Here is a 23,176-nt window from a genome sequence, read left to right as displayed (position 1 = left end):
AATACTTCAGACACAAACTTGGCTTACTTGCTTGTTTGCTTACTTGGGAAAAATTGCAGTTTTATATTCAGATTGTTAGGGTGTGTCATTTCTACGGATGAGAATTCAATATCTTTCTTTCAATCTTACAACAACACCGGTGTAAGACCTCCGACACGACTCATGAATATATTTGTTAAATCCACAGAACTTACATTAAACAACACCATCGAATATAAATCTTTGCTACATCCTATCACACAGTTATTTGACTATGATTTCGCCATGAGTAAAGATAACGTACGCGTGTACTCCAGAATGCCAACAGGTCCAGAATAGTTGCAGACAACAGTGACAATTATTCTGCATCTAATATTTTGTTAATGTGTGTGTCATACTTTGAGAGAAAATTCATCTATCACCCAAAGGCATTCATGACACATCCATGACGCAGTAGGATTCGAAACTCAATATGTAGAGTAGAGAAGAGAAGAGAAGGAAAATAAAAGATGTATTCACCTCATAATAATCTTATAACAAGTAAGCATTTGAAATTTTCTTATACAAGCGCTAGATTGCCAGAAGAAACACCGTTGTAAGTTCGATTTTAGTCGGTAGTATTAGGATCAGAAACCACGAATAACAGTTGCGCGCCTTTCTCTTCTTCCCTGATGTCTTTACAATCGATGGCAGCTTTGAACTCAGTTATCAGTGACAGCTAAGTCAATAGTGACTGCCGACTAATCTTCGAAAAAATAAAATAAATAAAATGCGTTAAAAGTTTTTTTTTTTTTTTTACAATTTTGTAACTGGGAGAATGATATTTATTTCAAAAAAAAATCTGACAAGATTAAAAATAGGAAAGAATAAAATTGTTCATGATTTTTAAACTATTGCATGTTATTGTAATAAAACTTACATTGGTTCTGTGTCCTTTTATTCCAAAATACACCCCGTCAGGTTTAGCAGGACATAATTATATCAGAGAGGACCGTGAGTAGATTTCCTTAATTTATGTGTGGATTAGCAAGGCTGGGGACAAGAAATTGTTGCACAAAACTGATTATTTTCCCTGTTATAAGGGGAAAAGTTTCTAGTCCCTTGCAATAATTAGTTCCAAACGTCATTGTTGATGTCCAGAGAATGAGAAACTCTGAGGTATTTAAGAAAACAACTACGAACTGAAAGAAACCCCTTTCTTAGAGAATTTTCAATCCCATTAAGGAGTTACCGCAGTGACAAATAATCTCTTCGTTCCGAGGTAGCTCGGGGATTAAATCTGAACACACACACACACACACACACACACACACACACACACACACACACACACACACACACACACACACACACACACACACATGCTTAAATTCAGAGGGCTGTTCCCAAGCGTGGTAACAGACGTGTCAAATTTCCTACAAACTCATAAATGCAAGTGCACTTTATTTACATGGGACTGATTAACGTTCAACAGAATTGCTGCTACTGTACATTTAGTCATTTAACCGAAAAATCGAAATTTCCTCTGTATATTTAATGGTGTTGGAATAAAACACAGTTGGAGGGAATACAATTTTTTATTTTCGTAAAAAAAGCGATGGAGGTAGGACATTAATAAAGTTTAGAAATTGTAACATTTCCATAAAAATAACGTATAGCATTAGGATTGCAATTACTGTTATGATGAAATAATAGAAATTTAAATAAAATAATTATTTTATAAATTATTTTACTTATGAAATAATGAATAAACTAAAAATATTTAGGTGATAAAGGGTTGAATTTTAGAATATATTAAAACATTGAGTAACAATTCAAAATTGTTTAAGGACACCAAAACGTTATTATTACTATACATATAAATATAGTTATTTTAAATTAAACTTTCTTTTAAGGATGAAGGTAATGGATAGCAATGCTCTAGCCAATGAAGTTCTAACTGAGACTTGGCTATTGCTGTTACCCTCCCGCCATGATCAGAGCTTTAATTGCTCAATAACACCTTATCCCTACAATGTCCTCTACAGATAACGGGGAAGATGAAAAGCATTCTTGCTTCGCCCCTTTTAGCCAGTCATTATAAGGACTTTCATGTATATGTGGCTGACATGATGGATAAAATCTTTAATATTAAAACCTTTAATACAAACAAATCAGAAGTTACATTTTGTGATTTATGCAAGGCATAAAAATTGAAAAATATTAGCGCTGCTATAAGATAAATCAAATGAGATGTGGAATTTAAATGTGATTTTAGTTTCTGAGTGATCGTTTATTTTTTTCTTTTGCAGACAGAACAGTTAGCTTTCTTGTGGATTCTCTTCACCATGATAGTAGTGGGAAATAGCGCAGTACTTGTTGCGCTTATGCTGTCAAAGAATCGAAAATCTAGAATGAATTTCTTCATAATGCAGCTGGCAATTGCAGGTAAAAATAAAGTCCGTTAGTCTAATATTTTTCTCGATTCTCTTGTATGCAGTTTTATTAGATGTTTCTTCCCATAGTAAAACCTATAGCCATATAAATAGCAAGAAAAACAGATGACAAATCCTGTTTTTTTGTAGGTATTTTACCTCAGGGAATTATTCTTAGGGAATTCGACCACCCACTCATCTATACAGAGAGAGATGCTCGAGTGCGTCAGTAACTAAGTCGGTGACGCAGAAGTTATATTTATCCAATGCGGAATACGTTTGCATTCGGCAATTGCACTGTAGATTGAATTCACATCTATTTCTGGTTCATTAGCGCTTCTGACACCATCTGTCTCTCTCTACTTTCGATTTCCTGCCAGAGCAACTAACTTTCAATGGTAGCACAATTAAGATGTGACTTACTCTTGGAGTGTATGTGGTAAGAAGACAGGTGATAAATGATTCAAGATTCTAAGATTACGTCAACGCTTGCTACACTAAAGCAAAGATTGTTTTTGTCAGAAGCTATCACACCTGGGACTCAGCTATTCATTAGCTCACAGCAACGACGGAAAGTAGGTCTTTCAGATCATTAGACAAAATTCCATAACATTGAGAGGAGATTACCTAGGACAGAATCTGAAGTATATCAACGATGCCAACTACCTAAAAGTGTAAGGCAGCATATTAATGTCACTACTTTAGGGATAACAACATTGCTAGTTAAGGGCAAGGGCTATTCTGTCAACCAAAATTATATATATATATATATATATATACGAAGAACAAAGGACGTCGCCATTTTAAAGGTCGCACTACAGTCGCTAACGGGAAGAAAAGCTAAAGGTCTCCGAGACAGCAAAGTTCAAGCAAAATGAGCTATAACAAATGCAATAAGCCATTAAGCGATGAAGGGGACGGGCCGCAGTGTTCCGGATGTAACAAAAAACAAGACTTCCACTGTTCAGGGATCTCAGAAAGTACGCGGAAAGCAAAAGGCGCTGTGAAACGGACCGAATGGCGATGTCAACAGTGCCGTGAGAAAACGAAGAACAAAGACCAGACACCAAAGAAAAGTAACGACGCACTTCGAGGTAAGCCGCTTCCGGATCCTAAAATTATAGATAACTTTGATTCACTTAAATTCATGGTGAAAGACTTATTAAATGCACACATGGAACAAATTAACAAAAAATTCGAGGAGTATAAACATTACCTACAGTTTAATAACGAGACCTCTGAAGAAATGTTAGGAACCGTGCGAGAAATAAAGACGAAATTAACGGTAGCGATGGAAACGCACGAAACACACCAACGCGAAAATCTAGAATTGCCTACAGATATCATCTATATCAACCGAGGCCCACAAAAAAATAAAGAGAGACCGCCACCAATCATCGCTCGTTTTACCAATAGAAATCTGAGAAACTCCATTCTTACAGCAAGCAAGAAAACAAGGCCGACAACAACGATCCTAACTGATAAGAAACTCCCAACACCAATCTATATAACGGAACACTGGACTCCATACTTCAAAAATCTTCTATACCAGGCAAGGAAGAAAAAACAGAGAAAAACTACAAGTTCCTGTGGACAAAGAATTCCCAGATATTTTTGAGAAAGAATGAAAACACTCGAGTATACACATTTACAAGTGAATCCGACTTACACAACCTACCAATATAAAGGACTAACTCTTTACATCCTTAAGAATAAGATTATAACTTATTTAAAAACTATATAACGGAGATCTCAAACATAGGCGAACATATCCAGTCAGACAACATAAACTTCAAGCTCTTTGACTCATTGAAGAAATGGTCAGACAACATTTCCACCAACACCAACTTCACAATTATACACACAAACATAAGAAGTATAAAAAAACACTGGCTTACATTGATAACACAGCTCAATTATACCATGATAAACATAGATGCGCTAATACTGACCGAAGTTGCAATAAACGACACAGAAATTTACGCATACAACATAAATAATTATCAAACCTACAACTTATGTAGATCAAACAAAAGAGGAGGTGGCATTGTGGTATTTATCAAAGAAAAATACAATGTGACAGAAAAACAAACTCACTTCGAACATGCGGAAACACTAATTTTGGAACTCACAAATAGCCATAATAATATCAGATACACAATAAACACAATATACAGACCCCCAGATAATAATCCACTCAGTTTTCTTCACGAGTTAGAAACATGGCTAAGCGGCATCGAACCGCGTACAACACACAGGCTCATCCTAATAGGAGACATTAACATAAATACCCTTGACCACGCTTCTTCAACCACTAACACATGTCTTGATATACTAAGTCAGTACAACATAAACCCTACCATTAACTCCCCAACAAGAGAAGAAATACTCAATAACTCCCTAACACAATCATGCATTGATCATATGAATATACGGGCTTCCATCGATACATATACATCATCAGTAATTAACGTAAAAATTGCCGATCACTACTTTGTCTCAACTTCGTTTTATTACGTTTCCTATCTCCCCTCCCACCACCACAAAAGTCGACAAAACTCGATCATACTAAAGAGCATTGTCGATAACCAAGTAAAAAATACAGACTGGAATTCCCTACTTAAAATAAACGATCCTGAAACATTATACGAGAATTTTCAGTAAGTTCACAGAAATATACAAAAAAGCAACAAAACCTACACAAACGAGGCGACAAACAGACAACAATCCATGGATAAATGACGACATACTAAATACTATTACTGAAAAAGAAAATCTATGGAAAAAACTTAAAACGTCACCCAGTAACACACATTTACAAACCTTATACAAAAACACAAGAAATAAACTAACAACAAAAATTCGTAGGGCAAAAAGACGCAACTACTTCCAAAAATTGATGGAATATAACGACAACAGTAAGCAAACATGGGCTGCACTCAACGAATTAGTAACCCAAAAAAAGAAAACTTCAGCACAAGATTTTATTGCAAAAAAGCTTCGGTCAGGACACAAACCAAGAGGAACTTGCAGACTCATTCAACCATGCTTTCACAAACAACATCACACAACTCAAAAAAGACAAACTACCAACGATCAACAAAAAACTACCAACACCAAGTCAACAACAAAGAAGCACTCCTAAAACTAAAACCAAACACCACTCCAGGAATAGACAAAATAAGACTCACAGACCAGACCTTATAACACACTTTGAACAAATAAATCCAATACTTTTGAAACTGGTGAACATAATATTCGACACCGGCATTATTCCACAACAACTAAAAACTGCAGTAATTACGCCAATATACAAACACGGCAAAAGAAACGATACTCAGAACTACAAACCAATAGCTACACTACCAGTCATCTCAAAAATCCTATAAAAAATAACACACACCAGACTACAGAACTATTTACAGAAGTACAACATCATCTCACAAAACCAATACGGCTTTTAGAAAACAAAAAGCACCATTACTTCATTAGAAGACATCGCCGACACAATAAACAAAGCTCTCGACAAAAACAAGTACGCCGTTCTTATACTGCTGGACCTAACCAAAGCATTTAACACACTTGAACATGACATACTACTCACCAAACTATACTCAATAGGTATAAGAGGAACACTGCATACATGGTTCAAGAACTACCTCTCAAACAGAACACGAGTAACAAAAATAGGTACATGTCACAGTCGGAGTATACAAGTAAAACATGGTGTACTTCAAGGTGCCATATTATCACCCACTCTATTCAACATATACATTAACGATGTTCATAACATATCCAAAAGAAGTCAAATATTTCAATACGCAGATGACACTGCACTGCTAGCAATCCACACAGACATTAACACAGCTCTCTGCAAAGCACAACAAGACCTAAACAAAATCACAACATACTTCCACCAAAACGCAATTCTCATCAACGGCACCAAAACACAGATGCTGATAATACACAACCCAAGAATCATACGCCCCGCATCACTATCGATACATTGTCACACATACCGCTGCATTAACAACAAAAATACCTGCCAATGTTCCGAAATCAAACCTGTAACACACGCAAAATACCTCGAACTGTATATAGATTCCCACCTAAAATGGACAAAACATATAGAATACCTACACACCAAACTCGGGATCATCGCAGCAAAACTCTTCCGAGTTAAAGACATTATTCCACCCAACATAAAAAAACTTCTATATCATGGTATCTGCGAATCCTTACTCAGATACGGAATAACAGTCTATACAAATACATCAAACAGCCACCTAACCAAATTAGAAACACTACACAGGAAAATCGTGTCAACAGTGATCTGGACACCTTACATGCAACAACCAATATCCGACAAGCACATGGCGATACACAGAATTCTGAGCATTAAAAACCTGAAACACTACATGACATTAACAAGGAATTACTTCAACATCATCTATCGATACAACAGAGACACATCGTATAACACGACCTACAACAACTCTCTACATCCCCACACCCTTCAACAACTCATACGGTTCTTTTGTGAGATCACATCAGATACCCACGCAACTCAACAACCTACCAAGAAAGTTAAAACACGTAGATAACAACAGAATTAAAAAACGAACTCTGGATAATATACCAACAAAGTTAAGAAACCATTAACACTAATATACACATCGAATGCCTACATCCCATACATAAACAGTAGCAACAACACAAATAGTGAAGGCTAAATCCCACTCTCTTCATAAAAGCTAACCCAAGCTTCCAAGTAGGTGGGATTAACTTGCCTCACTCATCTACAAGTAATCCTTATAAGCAAATGCAGAAATGTGTATGTATAATCATTCTTTCTCTTTCTCAAACTTAAAAATAAAAAATAAAATAAAAATAAAATATAAAAATAAAAAATTATACAAAAAATTCTGTATAATCTTCATTGTAAATATTAGATGAACATGAGTTGTAAATACATAATATAAAGGCAAAAAAATATTATTAAAAATTTTAATTGAAATCCAATGTAGGAATTGCAGTACTTAGTGCTGAACTCAATGTAAAATTATAAGATGCAATGTCACACAAGATGTTTATTGTATGTATAAATATTTTAGTAATCAATAAAAAAAAATAAAAATAAAATATTAATAATAATAGTAATTATTGTGGGTACGTGCTAGTTCGTGGGCAAGTGTACTCGCCTCTACACGTTAACCGGAAAAAAAGCATTTATATATGCGTACATATAAGTTTCCAAGCACATACATATAAACAGAAAATCAACACCTGGTTTTGCGATGGGTATAAAAACGAAACCACCGCCATCTATTATCTTCCTCAGATAAGCTCTGCAAAGCTTTGAGGAAGAAAGCAAAAATGCCACCCAAACAAACAAGAAATAATATTATCGATTTAATAAAAAGTGAATCATTGTAAATTTAAATGAATCATTGTAAATATGTATGTGAAAAAAAGATATCAAATGCATTGTTAATATCATTATTTATGCAATTTAAATAAAATATTTACCTAGCATCTGTACTGAATATTTGTAGTGAACAAAAATATAATAATAGTACTTCAGTTGTATACTTGTAAATATTCTGTATTTATGAAGTAGATAACAAACTTTGTCAAATAATAATAATAAAAAAAATTAATTAAATAAAGCATAAAATAAAATTATTATTATTATACGGGCACCTCCATGAAGTCCGAAGACTCATCGCGGGAGACCCAATCTATCCGCACAATCTACCATACCTCTTCTTGAACACATTGACAGACAAAGCACTCACAACCGACTCTGGCAACCCATTCAACTCATTCACCACTCTCCAAGCAAAAAATCTAGTCCTCACACCCCTACTGACCACACCTTTATTCAACTTCCAGGGATGACCCCTTGTTCTGGTCCCTCTAGCCAAATGCTGAAAGATTCCTTGTAATTATCCTACAAAATCCTTTAAGCAACTTAAATGTTTCTATCATATCCCTCTTTTTCTCCAATCAGCCAACTTCTGCAATCCACACACCTTCAATCTATCCTCATAGGGCATATTCTACAGGCCACTTATCATCTTAGTCACTCGCCTCTGAATCTTCTCCACCGCTTCCACATCCCCAAGAATAGGAGACAGGCGGGAAGGTGGATGTTCATTTGAAGCAATCTGGTGTGAGATTGATTAGTAAGACAAACTATACAGTTGGTTATTGCTAAAGGCAAGGAGTTCCACAGATGATCTGGAAGACATGCTTCGCCAAATTAATAGAATGCGTACAGGTTGAGTGATTAGTATGGGAGACCTCAACTATGGAGATATAGACTGGATGGACGAAAGATCACATGCCAAAAAGGAAATGGAATTTATACACCTGTTGAGAGACAATTTCTTAATGCAGCCCTCATAGCTGCCTTAAGTAAGTATAGAGGAAGTAGTAGTAAATTGTATAATAAATTGTATTATTCTAAGAAATATAATTAATTTTCGTTCTCCTGAAATTTAGACAAATAAGTAAACAATCAAATGTCATCATAGCCAAAAAAATAGGAAAACAATTTACGAAAAAATAATCATAATTAAAAAAAGGCTAAGATGATTGAATTTATGTCAAGCATAATGGACAATAAAGTAATAATCAAATAGCAAGACGCAGGGAACGAAAAGAAAGAACTTAAAGACAAACAGATTGACGCATGGGAGGGCATTGTTCACTCTGTCAAGGATGAAACAGCTGAAGGGGACGTCGGATGCTGATTAAGATCTTAACGATAATGCACAAGCATTCTTGCAGATAACTGGCTTCCAGACACCACAATGGATAAATATGACAGCATTTACCTCTGGGGTGATTTTCATCATCTCTTTCTTCCTTGTGTGATCACGCGTTTTATTTTCTACCTGATAACAAACAGAATGAGTCAAAGATGTCTTCCAACAGGAAAGGCTAACCAAGGCAGTAATTAGAAATAGTGTTAGGGTTGTGAAATTGCAGTTATTCTGACTCACTAAGCGAAAAGTCTTCATTGTGATCGAAAGTACTTCCCCCTCCCTCCCCCCCCCCCCAGTCTTTCCACGACCAAGCTGACGCAGAGAGGGAGACCAGATGACTTTTCACTTAAAAGTTAAATAAGAATATATTTCTGCACGCATCTTGACCCGAATTAATTAGTGTGCGATGGACGCATCACCAGTCCGTGAATATTATCTTGATTAGATTACACGCAACGCTAAATGACACTTCAAATGGCACTCTTCATACGGCGATATTAATGAACGAGCTGTCATGACTGTAATTCAGTCTTCTACTCCTTCACGAATAACTTAATTTCCCCCCTGATGAAATGGAAACCGAGAGATGCAAACGGTACAGAAATTCAAATATCTTCTAAATATTCTCTTTCTTATTTGTTTCCTTATTCGGTTTATTGCAAATTGAGTCGTGCTGAAGAAAAATGAAACAGTAACCGAAAGAAATACTTCTTAAAAACAATAATTTCCTATTCGATTGGCATTCTGTGTTGCAAAGTTGTTAGTAGAATTAATATCGCAGATGCCAACGAAGTTCTTTCGAAAAGCTGCTTTGTTTCTTTTTTACGATTTACTGGAATAGTTTGTCTGCGTAATGTTTTGCATAACGATTTATGCAAAATATTACTTGGAGAAATGGAGGGATGTAGAAAATCTGTGGTCAGTGCTAATTTTGAGGAGTTTCACATTTCGAACAAATGCCTGAATACATCTGTATAACCTTGATGAGCTCTAATTATAATGAGCTGCGTTTAACAGCATTCAATGTCGAGTGTATTACTTTTATTTTTCTTGAAAGCGATGGTGTCGATTATGTTATAGTCGTTTTTACCCGCGAAGACAGGTCAATGTGTGTGTGTGCGTGCGTGCGTGCGTGCGCGCGCGCACGCGTTACGTGGATTAAAAACGTGTTTGTGTTCTTCAGGTTCCCGTGTCCGTAAGGTTGGTTTTGTTTTATTTGTTTTTTTTTTTATTCCCGGAAAATGAGTTCGTTTTGCTTTTAATTATTGGCAATTTAAATGTTCCAATGTCTAATGATATCAGTTAGCATCATTAGAGAAATAAACGATGTTATAGATTCAGAGAACAATCATAACATACATAACATCATTGTTTTCAAACGGAAGTCAATAATTTACGAGTAAAGTTAAGTTCATTAGGGATAGCATTAAAATCACCGACATCCAAGCGGTAATTTTTCTAGATGATTCTATTGACTGTTCAATAATAACAGATTATCAGCGCGTACATATACATACAAAGTCATCAGTTATAAGAGGATGACACCAAAAATTATAATAATCATAAAACGAGTTCATCACCCAAGGTAAAGGGAAAAACCAGTAATACTCACTGAGGATATGTTATTGTTTAATTATTCACGAACTGTGAAGAAAGGTGTTTATTCTATTCTTTATTATCCAGAATATGATGAAGAATATCCAGAATATTAGAATATTTTATTCTAATATGTTATTAGAATACAATATTTGCCATATTCTACGATTATTTTGAAATTTCGATGTCTAAGTAAACGACACGTTTATTGTTTTTGTTAAAATTTCTGTATCAACGTTTATTTTCTTCTTATGTTATTTTAGTAGCTACGTACGGTCAACATCTCACTGTGTGTGTTGTTCTTTGTTTTCAGCTTGTTATGATTATGTGATAAAACAAACTGAGACTGAAGTTTTTGAAATGTATTTTAAAAATGTCGGTGCTATTTTTTCTTCTTCTTCTATTATTAATGCTAATTAACTGTATTTTTTTCTTAAAAAACCAACATGATACCATCACAAATAACCGCAGCTAATTTTACTACAAAAAGGAATCCAATAAACAATGTGTTTAAAAAAAATTAATTAAAACAGGTTGACTGTTTTCCTTCTATTAATATTACTATAACAAATGTACGACGTGTACACATCTGTGTAGATGGGAAAAAAGGAAGAAAATATCAAAAGAGATGTTCGCCTTTATACACAAGAGGTTTTATGAACAATATTTCTAATTATTCTGATAGGAACACCACATACACTATGAGCTGCCATTTCGCCAGTTTTTTTTTTTTTCAAGGCAGCTCTGCTAGAAATATTACATGAATCACTGATTATAAACAGATGTTAAGAACTGGCTAGAATAACAAGATCATATTTTGCTTCATATACCGATTATTAATAAGTCTAATATAACATCTTGCTTAACATATATCTGTATATTGGGGTTTATTTAAATACAGCTAAGTGTTGACTAATATCATAATTTTATAGCGACCGTTATTGAGGAGAACCTCGGATGTGTCTTTAAATTTTCCTTCGACAGAAAATTAATTAATTAAATTTAATTTCTTTACATTTAAGGAAAACGAAACGCACTTAGGGCGTTCGGGAAAACGTTCCGAATGTCCTTGAAAAAGTACATCACGTAGTTGTTTGAGTTCCCTACCAGAAAAATGACTGTGTGCCTTTCGGGTAGGCAGGTAATGGCAGATGCTCACGCTATCCGGGTGACCTTAATGAACTGTGACAGTTCCATCCTTGGAGAGCAATCTGGGAAACTGCTAAGAGTCCTGAAGTGAAAATTTCGGAAGTGCAGAGTGCCTGCGTAATAACTCTTGGGATGTGCTTGGGCAAGCGTTGCCCTCGGTGAGATGCCACCCAGCAGTATTTTAAGTTGCAACGTGATATTCAATAGGGCCTGAAATTAATTAATGTCGATGCTCAACTTATTACAGAAATCATTTTCAGTTTTCATTATCGTGCCCATCAAAATTTTTTTGCTTTGTTATTTTGCGGGCTTAACGAGCTTTAAAGTTTTTCTTCCCAGGAAAACGACCTTCAGAAATAGAAAATTGACAAATAATTTGAACCACTGGATTCCCATCAATACTTTTGCCGACATCAAGTGGCCCCTATTTTGATTAGTTTCCGTCCATAAACGTTGTGTGTGTGTGTGTGTGTGTGTGTGTGTGTGTGTGTGTGTGTGTGTGTGTGTGTGTGTGTGTGTGTGTGTGTGTGTGTGTGTGTGTGTGTGTGTGTGTGTGTGTGTGTGTGTTACTTTTTAAACTATGAAATTATAACCATATATTTATAACTATTTCATATATTATTATGTTTAAGGAGAGGGACAACCCTACATTTTTAAATACCAACTATGAAATAATCTATTTTGACCAGAAATACAGAATAGTCAACTTCTCTCAATGATGGCTATTTGGAGATATTTGCATTGCGCATGTGAAGTTTCACTTCCATAAATGTTGCTTTATGCAACATGAATCTTTTCGCCACTAGTTGACGCATTCTTAAACGAACAAGCGATCTCCTATAAAGACACACGTATAATTACAACTATAATTCGAGTCATTAGCATTAAAATAACGGATATAATCTATCGTAAAGATGTGGAAATCCCTATTGATATTTTATTGCGTCAATCTTTCCTCTTCTTCTTTCATCCCATCCAATACGCGGTAACATTCTGTTTTGTAATGAAATTTTCATGCTAATTTCTTTCTATTCGTTTGAGATTTTCTTACAATCTGTAGAATGCCATGTTAATTAGCTCATAAAAATTGCAGTAATTTCCATCTCCTTGCTGGCCATTTCGATCCCATTCCGGACTCCTCCTCCTTAATGTCATGAATAATTTTTCCATTATTAAATCGACCGGGAAGATTTAGTAATGAGTAAACAATATTACACATATTACACATTGCGGTGATACTTCAAATTCGTGAGGAGGGCCCTCGGTTTTTTAAGCAGAGGGATGCTAGAATCCTTTGCCTATTGTTTTGATGGAAACTTTGCGGATGAACATCCCTCTTTTTGTTTGTGTTACAGTACAGCATCGATGCATCTCTTTTATACTGCACTTCTGTATTTGTATGATTCTTATTGGAATGTTTCTGTTTTAAATGATTTCACAGTTGTTTTATTTAGTGCGTAATCCTGTCCCAGATCTGCCTCATATGCCTAACAAAATGCACGTTCCCACATTATTTTCTACGTTACCAGATATGACTATCTTGATTCAGCATATTTCAGCTTTCAAAATTTAAAAAAAAAAGAAAAAGAAAACAAACAAAGAAGCTCTTTTTGTAAAGGCAAACAAAATATTTTAACTAGGTCCCTTATATCGGAAGGAAAGCGAAGACTTTTATCGTGTGTGACTTAACAACTAACTAGCGGAGATAAGACCCCAACTACTTTACACACTACTTTTTTCTTTCTCCACTTTTTATCGAACGATCAAAGCAAATCCGTATCGCGAATGCATTTACTTCAATCGGAAGAATGTGCTCAGGATAAAAGTTTGATTCATTAACGTTGCATTTCACAAAAAATCGAAATCAACTTCTTTTGTATTGTTTTGCATGCTCTTTTGTGTGTGTGTGTGTGTGTGTGTGTGTGTGTGTGTGTGTGTGTGTGTGTGTGTGTGTGTGTGTGTGTGTGTGTGTGTGTGTGTGTGTGTGTGTGTGTGTGTGTGTGTGTGTGTGTGTGTGTGTGTGTGTGTGTGTGTGTGTGTGTGTGTGTGTTCAGGAAAACCGATGTGAAAAATCATTGTAGACATTATAAAAAATTCATCAAGGATTCTTGTAGAAACATTGTAGAGGGAGCTGCATACAACATCACAACACTTATTCTATGCAGCTCCCACCCAAGAAAGGTTGTAAACAACCTCTAGTACTTTAGTACTGTGGGTACATTATTATTTTTTTTAATGTCGCTCCAACCCGTTTTATTTGTGAACCTATGGTTAGGTTAAAGGTTTTAATATATATATTTGTATTTTTTCATTTATCTTATTATGCTTCCTGCTCTTGAGGCTAATAATATTGTTTCATTCTGATCATTTTGCCATATTCTTACACTAAATATGAAGTCCAATTTAAACTAAAATCAGGTATCTATGAAGTTTGTAAAGAGCTATATACCAAATTCCACACAATTATATTAACATTGTTAAAGGCTTATTAGAAGAAGAAGAAAAAATACAAGCGTTTTTTGTCGGTTTCTTTGTGTAATATATGAAATAAAAATAAACATAATGAACTATATAAAATAAATGTTTATTATTTTTATGATAATAATAACTTATCTTATAAGATACTTTCAAAATTTAATAAATAATAATACACCATTTAATGTTTTCTATAGTTTAAAATAACATTACTTGTTTAACAGCTGTTTTGTCTGTCGGAAGGCTGTGGATTGAAAAAATGAGAATCAATCGACCGTGAGATGCGGTGATTGATTCATTCAATCCAATACTCTTGGAGGGTAATGGATGGCAATGCTGTAGCCAATGAAGTTCTAACTGAGGCTCGGCTATTGCTGTTACCCTCCTGCCATGATCAGAGCTTTAATAGCTCAATAACACCTTATCCATACACTGTCCTCTACAGATAACTGGGAAGATGAAAAGCATTCTTGCTTCGCCCCTTTAAGCCAGTCCTTATAAGGACTGTTTTGTTTGTCGGTGAGTGGAGCTGGAGAGTTCTTTTTCGGACATCCAGTTAACAAATGGCAATGCTGTAGCCGATGAAGTTTTAGCTGAGGCTCGGCTATTGCCGTTACTCAGCCATGACTAGAGCTTTTTAGCTCAATAACACCCCATCCACACAGATATTCTACATTCAGATGACGGGAGAAAGAGTCACGAACTCAGTCCATCGCCCAGTTCTTTTAAGAACTGTTTTGTTTGTCGAAATTTTCGTTGAACATATTTCGGTCTTTCTAAGAACGAGATGAATACTGTGGATTGGCAACCGATTACTTAATCAAGAAATCATGCTCTGACAATGTGAAAACACTTGGTAACGACAATCATCACCCACTTAAAAACATTCGCAAACAGCCATGTCCCCACCGGAATTCGAATGAAGTTATACCAAATTAGATAATACCAAAAATATCCAAGCGCTTCACATTTAAAAATGAACCAAGTAGAAAAGTCGGAGAAGAAAAAGAGATGGAATCGCGAAAGTGTATATCGATAATAAATATAATGCTATAGAATCAAAATAATTTTGTTTTTCTTTCTCTCCGTTCGTTTTTAGACGAACTTTGAAGCTAGCAATTAGATACGGTAAAAGTCTCAGGTAACACTCTCACTAGCCAAGTAAACATAATTTGATCCCCGAACCTCGCTAAAGTACTTCAAATACCGAAAGAAGTTAATTCCCTGTCTCACGATCTGTTTGCTGGACACTTTAAGGAACGTTTTAGTTTCAGAAAGGCCTAAATCAGGTTCGTACTGGTTGAACCTTGGACACTTTCAGTGCTTAATTGCTTTTATTGATTATTTTCCTTATAACGAAAAGTTTGTTTGTGTTCAAGAAGTCATATTTAAGACACAAGTATGATAAATCGCTTTCAGGCGTGTGGATGAATTTGTCCACTAGGTGGCGGTAGTTATGTGAGACTTTCGGTACTTACAAGAAGCATTATAGAAAATGCGAATATATATATAATTGTGTCTATTTAATTTTTTTAATTATATTTTCTATGTAAGTACAGCAGGCGAAATATTTATTGTGTTAAATCATATTCACAAAATCTGACAGCATGCGAGATTGATCCACCTTTGCTACGAGTTACCGCTGACATTAACGATTAACGTCAGAGACAACAATGACTATGAGAACTGAACAAAAATGGCTTTTTTCGGGTGAAGGAAATGAATACGCCAATATAACCTAAGAACAAGGCTAAAATATTTCCAGAATTCAAAAATGAAAAAAAGTGCAATTTTTTATTATTTAAATTACAAATTACTGTTTAAATTAAACTACCGTTCGAATGGTATAAGTAATTGTTTCTTTTATGGAGTCGCCATTGTCAAATAACTAGCATTCGATATTGTGTGATTTAAAAATTTTAACTGTTGTGTGATTTCAATTTTTATGATTTTAAAATTTTATAAGATTTAAAATTGTTAAAAGCTTATTTTAAATTAGGTATAGTTTCTGGGAAAATATCCCAAAAAAGGGATATATATATTTTAGCGCATTATGGGTGAGTATAGAAGGCAATTATAGCAGAATAAAAGAGGTGGAAAATTTTTGTACATACCTGGTTTGAATACTGGAATGTCTTCCAATTTCATGATCCTGCTGAAGGTTGTTTATAACGAGGGGGGAGGAAGGGAGGGGGATGTTTTGACGAGAAAAATAAATTTGGAAACCCGGGTTTTGTGTTAATTATATATATATATAAATATAAATATATATATATATATACTATTGTGTTTAGGGGGGCATATGGGGGGAGAAGGGGAGGGGTTTACTTATGGGGAACTGGGGCAGAGGAGAGCGTTAACGGGGTGTGGATCGTTTCGGTCGACTGACCATCATCGGAACATTTTCGGAATGAGTGTGCCTATTTGAGTGAGATATTGTAATAGATGAGTAATTTGAGTGATAAGAGTGAGCTTATTTTAAATTTTAATATAATATTGGAATATGATATTCTGTAATGCTCATTTTGAAATTTCACATATATTAAGAATTTAAACGAGTACACACTTAAAATAAACGTATATGACCCGAGAACATAAATTCCAGCACTGAAGTATGAAAAATTCTCCCGTATGGTGGCCGGGATAAGAATAGCCCCAATGTAGCTCATGCATGTCGTACGAGGCGACTAAAATGGGTACTCTGGGAGGGGTAATGGATGGCAATGCTGTAGTCAATGAAGTTCTGACTATTGCTGTTACCCTCCTGCCATGATCAGAGCTTTATATTTATATTTATATTGCTCAATAACACCTTATTTCACTGTCCTCTACAGATAACGGGGAAGATAAAAAGCATTCTTGCTTCGCCCCTTTAAGCCGGTCCTTATAAGGACTTGAAAAAGTGTTATCAGGTGTGTGGATGAATTTATCCACTAGGTGGCGGTAGTAACAGCCAATTCCTGTTTCATCAACTGATACAAACCCTGTTTGTATCAGTTGATGAAGCAACTGATATCTATATTTGTATCTCTATCTCAACTGATATCTCTATTTGTATCAGTTGATGAACCAAATCCTTGATTACAGAAAGAATATAGCTTTTGTTTAGAAATGTATTTCATATCAATCCCATATTACAATATAAAACAATAATCTAACAAATCAGTACTGGAGAAACATGGAATAAATTTCGGCAACATTTTATGAGGTCACGTTTGCATTCTTAAAACATCTCACCAAAAAACAATACTTAAAGAGATTACATTCCTTTTGTGTCTTCAAAAAAGCGTGCAGCTTGAATTATACTTAACGAAATCGAAGAACAACAGATAAGACGTTAATTCTTTTATATCGCTGCAACTATTCATCGGTTTTGGATGCATCCCAATTGGAATATCTTTAGACACGGAAGCAAATGAGGTTTCTTTTTCTTTTTTTTGCAAACGTCTTCTTTAAACAAAGATGTGCTGCATGCAGAAGTCGACCGACTGTTATCGCAATGGGATTATCTACCGCGTTGCTTCTTATTGAATTCGCGTTGGAGGAAGCCGACTAGAATACCTTAAACGCAACGTATCGAGCAAGAAGAAGTCGATCGCAGAGCATCTTTTATATATTTTATGCTGCATACTACGTTGTCATTTGAATGGGGAAGTCATTTATTCGGAAGCCTTTTTCAGGCAAATACCACAAAAGTAACGGGGAGATATAACGAGGCTGACAGTTTCCACTTGATCTTACATTGATTGCAGTTTAAAAGAAAATCGAAGAACCGCGCAGAAAGGCAAAAATAAGTCATTAGATAAGCATCAACACTTCTTAATATTGAAAATATAACAAAAACGTTAACAAAAAAATGAAATTATTTAAGTTGAGGAAGCCGATCAGAATAGCTTAAACGCAATTTATATTTAGTTTTAAGCACAAAATATTTAGTTCTGATTTCTTATATTAACTCTATGGTGTGTACACATACTTTTTATATGTTACTTGGATTTCAAATCAAAAAATCCTTAACTTTAAGAATACAATTATTTTTATAAGATATTCTTGAAATTAATTGAAAAAAATCCTTTTTTTTTTTTTAGAGTATACTTAAAATGTTTATTATACACCATTTTCTTTTTACATTAACAGAATATCAAATAAAACGTAAACAAACAATCTAATTTTTTTTAATAAAAAATCGTTCTGTTTGTGATATAACAAAAACAAATATATCAATTAGCAAATGTGAATTATTTATGAAGGAAAACGTCTTAAATTTATCAAATTAATATTAAAATTTTCAAAAAATTATTTTCATGACTCTCCTGAAACTATAACAACAAAAAATTAAAATTTATTGGATCATGGTGCTACTTCTCTTCAATAACACAGGCGAAGTTAAATGGCTAATATAATATTTTTACTTTATATTAAAAGAATAATTAAAAAAGACATTTTGATATCTATTTTAAAAGGTAGGATGACAAGATATTGCCATTCTGATTTTGATAGATATCGTGATCCTACTTAAATATGTGTATTCATTAGTTGAAAATGAAACACAAATAAAATCAGGAAGTGATGAGCCAGATCTGTATCATAAGGATATAGATCTTGAAATAGTAGGAATTAAAATTACGAAAACTAAAAATGAAAGACCAAAAACGAACAAAACCTAGTTAAGTATATACAGGACAATGAACTTAAAGGCGTGTTGACCGTTTCATGGGATTTGTTATCAGATGATATACAACAGAGCAAAAATATGACATTGCCCAGTAGTTTAAGATTATGTATTAAAAGGAGTTTGGTTGGTTCGAGATTAATGGGGAATATTTTATTTTGTTCGCTTGCCAACAGGACGAATCAGAATAGGGTGTTTTTGTAGTAGAGTTATTTTTAAAAACTTACCAGTTGACGTTAATCTGCGCTCGTGCATGCACACTGTTTACATTCTTTCCATTGTGCTTGTATTGATTATATCGTCTAATGCAAGTAGCTAAAATTAATACGCTCTCGATCACATTTTCATAAGTGTTTTACCTCACACTCTAGATGTTTTTCTACAATCTTTCGAAATTAGCGAACTTTTCCGCTAGAATGACAGATATTTACATAGTCCTTTGCGTGAGCTGTGAAGACTGAAGATTTTGTACGAAGAGAAATAGGGTTCCAATTGTTACGTTTTTTGTTTTTCCCCCAACATTTAGAACATCCCATCGTCTGTTAGAATTGAAGTATGAAAAACCGAAAATTAGAAAATGCTTCCAGGCATTGCCAGATTTACTATACGTATAAGCTAAAAAAGCTACAGCTTAGGGCTTTGCAATCTGCCGGTGCCTCAAATAATAATAATAATAATAAAAAGACCAGCTGATGTAATTTAAAACAGTAGGGGGCCTCTGGGTTTTGTATAGCTTAGGGCCTCAGCAAGTCTAAATCCGGCCCTGCTTCCAGGTAAACAATGCAAAACAAAAGTGTGGAATGTGATCTATCAAGTCAGCGCTGGTAAATCCAACGTCGCATTTATATCGTTGGCATCGAGCACTATTTTTCATCTTGGCTTTTTACGCATTTTCAAAAGCAGAATAACCATAAAGAACCTCAACAAAATTATATGCGCACTCGAGTTTCTATATTATGCACAATGTCGAAATAGTTCCAGTGATCATCCACATCAGTGACACTCTCACTGATGTGGATCACACACAGATGTCTTCTAATGCTGATAGCGGTGCCAAGTTTTGCTTTTTATAGCATTGGTATCAAAGAAGAAAGAACGAAAGAAAAAATAGCTAGTCAGTATTTAAGTTCTTAAGAGAAGAAACCATCATTTCATTTCATGAATATGAATTGCATCTTGAAGTTCGGCTTATATTAACTACTGCATCATAAGGATTTAACTAGTAAAGAACATGCATTATAATTACGTCCACGTGTATTCACCGCACTATTTCAGTCTGCTGTATATTTATAGCAATTGTTAATGAAAAATAATAATATAAATGAATATAATCAAATTGAATCCATACTCCATACTTTTGATGATAGGATTTAGTGACCAATCAACGAGTAGAGAGAAGTATTTTATGGTAATATAGAGTAATATGCTTTGTCTTACATAATGGCATGTGTATAACAAATTACAACAGTCATTTTTATATATACGAGGGTGGTCTGAAAAGTTCTCGACCTCCACCACAGATGGCAACATTATCGGCAACAGTTTTTTTTCTAAGTTGAAATATCTGTCATAAGCATCCATGTGAAATTGCAAGTCATTCTATAAAGTACTTTGTTTTATATAGTTGTCTGAAGCAAAAGTGTTATGTGTATCCCTTGAAATGGATAAAATTGAGTATCGTGCGGTTATAAAATCTTTTGTAAAAGAAGGTTTAACGCCAAAGGAAATTCATTCTAAGTTTTCATAAAAGTTTATGGGCACTCTTCTCCTTCGTTTTCGACCAGTAAGAAATGGGCTGCCGAGTGTAAACGCGACCGTACTAGCCTTGAAGATGATCCGCGTTAACAACGTCAAAAAGTGTAACAGCACCAGAAATCATTGATCAGAACATGATATGGTATTGTATGACCGGCTAGTCGAATTGCATGAAATTTCTGCCACTATAGGCATTTGAAGAGAACGTGTAGGGTATATTTTGCAAGAAGAATGGCAAATGAAAAAGCCTTGCGCACGATGAGTGCCGCGCAGATCAAAAACACACTCGCATGAAAATCTCTGAACAGTGCTTGGAGCGTTTTAACAAGAATAAATCTGATTTTATGCGTCGCTTTATTATGGATGAGACTTTGATTAGCAGTACGGACCAGAATCCAAACAGGCAGCAGTCAAAAGTGGACAGAGTCAGGTTGTTCAGCGTGAAAGTAGATAAGGTCATGGCATCAGTGTTTTAGGATGCTAAAAGCATTTTATTTATTAATTATTTTGAAAAGGGTGAATAAAACAATACTGGGAAATATTATTCCGATCTCTTAACCAGACTAGACGAAAAATTCGTGGGAAAAGACCCGATTTGCAGAAGGGAAAAAAATCATCTTTCATCAGGACAATGCACCTGCCCACAAAGGTGTTTTGACAATGAGAAAATTACGGCCCCTGCACTATGAATTGTTGGAACATCCACCCTATTCCCCAGATTTGGCTCCCTCTGACTTCTATCTCTTGCCAAAACTAAAACTCTTCCTCTCGCTAGTCAGTGTTTTTCTTCGAATCAGGATGATTGCAGCTGTACAGGGGTATTTTGCAGATCTTACTGAGAACCACTACAGGGACGGGATAATGGCGCTGGAGCATTGTTGGAATAAATGTATTGTCTTAAGGGAGATTATGTTGAAAAATGAAAATAATTTTGAAATTATAAATTCGTTTTTTCATTGTTAGGCCGAGAATTTCTCAGACCACCCTCGTACTTTCGCGATGAATGTGATCAAATGGTCCTGTGATGTCTATGGCACTAAGGAAGAAAAATGGTCGAGTTTCTGCCACCAACTAGAAAAGCATTTGTTTTAATTCAGCGCTTAGCAAAGTTTGTCGATCTTTGTGCAGATGAGTAGGGGAAGTAGGTGTATATTTTTCTGGAAGAAACTCAGCTTTTAATCTGCAGAATGAATAAAAGCAGACTGTAGAACTCAAAAGGATATTCAGATATTACCTTATGACCAGAAGAAAGATGAGCTGGTGGGACTTTCCTCTGTATTCATGTGTCGCTTTCGTCTGGGTACTCTGGTTGGATATCAGGCATATCTTCCTCCATGACGGAGGAAGGAGATGGCCGTCTACCAACCAATTTTGAAAAGGACAAAATTAAAGGATGCCATCTACGCTCCTTGGAATAAGAGGCATGTGGGATTTATTTATTCCTTTACCTTATTTGGTATGAAGTCAAGCACAGAACAGTCAGTTTTAATTCACTTTGAACAAATTATCTATTGGCACCACTCTGCTCATTATGGAAATAATAAAAATAATAAGCATATAAAGTGATATATCATCGAATAAGAATCACTGTTTATAAGAAATTTAAAAGAAAACTTGGTGGCTCCATCGGCAGCTTCCTGTGAGTCAAGACATTGATTACTCATCTTACTTTAGCAATAAATTGTTCTGTTGCCTCGCCGGTGAAAAAATGCCACGTGATGATCAATACAATGCACCCAAGCCATAATGTATTACTCACATGTTTCGTGGGCTTACGAATGACATAAACTAGTTGCCAGTCTGTCTGTCACAAAGGTTTAACACGAAATTTTGAGATGCAAAACGTAGTGAACTTGTTTTGTTTCTTGTTACCCAAGCCAAAGGAAACATTCATGATGTCATGAAATTTGCAACTCTAGTACATGTATGAAGACTGAACAAAATGCTGAATAAATAATACTAAGTCGAAAAATGACTTCTAGAACAGCAAAGTAAAAGAGGGATATCTGGAAATGTGGCAGAAACATACCGGTGTATAAGCTCAGTATGAAAACACGATTGCAAATCCTCCAAAATACGAGGTTGGTCTGTAAAGTTCTTGGCCTAACAATGAAAAAACGAATTTATAATTTCAAAATTATTTTTATTATTCAACATAATCTCCCTTAATACTAATACATTTATTCCAGCGATGCTCCAGCGCCATTATACCGTCCCTGTAATGGTTCTCAGTAAGATCTGCAAATACCCCTCTACAGTTGCAACCACCTCTTGAAAAACGCTGACCAGCGACGAAGAGTTTTAGTTTGGGGAAGAGATAGAAGTCAGAGGGAACCAAATCTGGGGAATAAGGTGGATGTTAC

The 23,176-nt window shown here is 35.0% G+C and overlaps 1 protein-coding gene across 1 annotated transcript in view; it reads left to right on the top strand.

Annotated features, from left to right (window-relative positions):
* LOC150109659 (cardioacceleratory peptide receptor-like) overlaps positions 1–23,176 on the top strand; it is a 134,342-nt gene that overhangs the window by 73,922 nt on the left and 37,244 nt on the right. The window contains exon 2 of the mRNA XM_090402851.1: positions 2,245–2,406. Coding sequence (XP_090258977.1) covers positions 2,245–2,406 — 162 coding nt within the window. The remainder of the gene's footprint in view (positions 1–2,244; positions 2,407–23,176) is intronic.

The sequence above is a fragment of the Typopeltis vanoorti genome, chromosome 2 (assembly GCF_054136105.1).
Source record: "Typopeltis vanoorti isolate ZY-2024b chromosome 2, IOZ_Tvanoo_1.0, whole genome shotgun sequence".
Taxonomy (NCBI): domain Eukaryota; kingdom Metazoa; phylum Arthropoda; class Arachnida; order Uropygi; family Thelyphonidae; genus Typopeltis; species Typopeltis vanoorti.
Note: the sequence above shows the minus strand (reverse complement) of the source record. Positions and strands in the feature narration are given on the sequence as shown.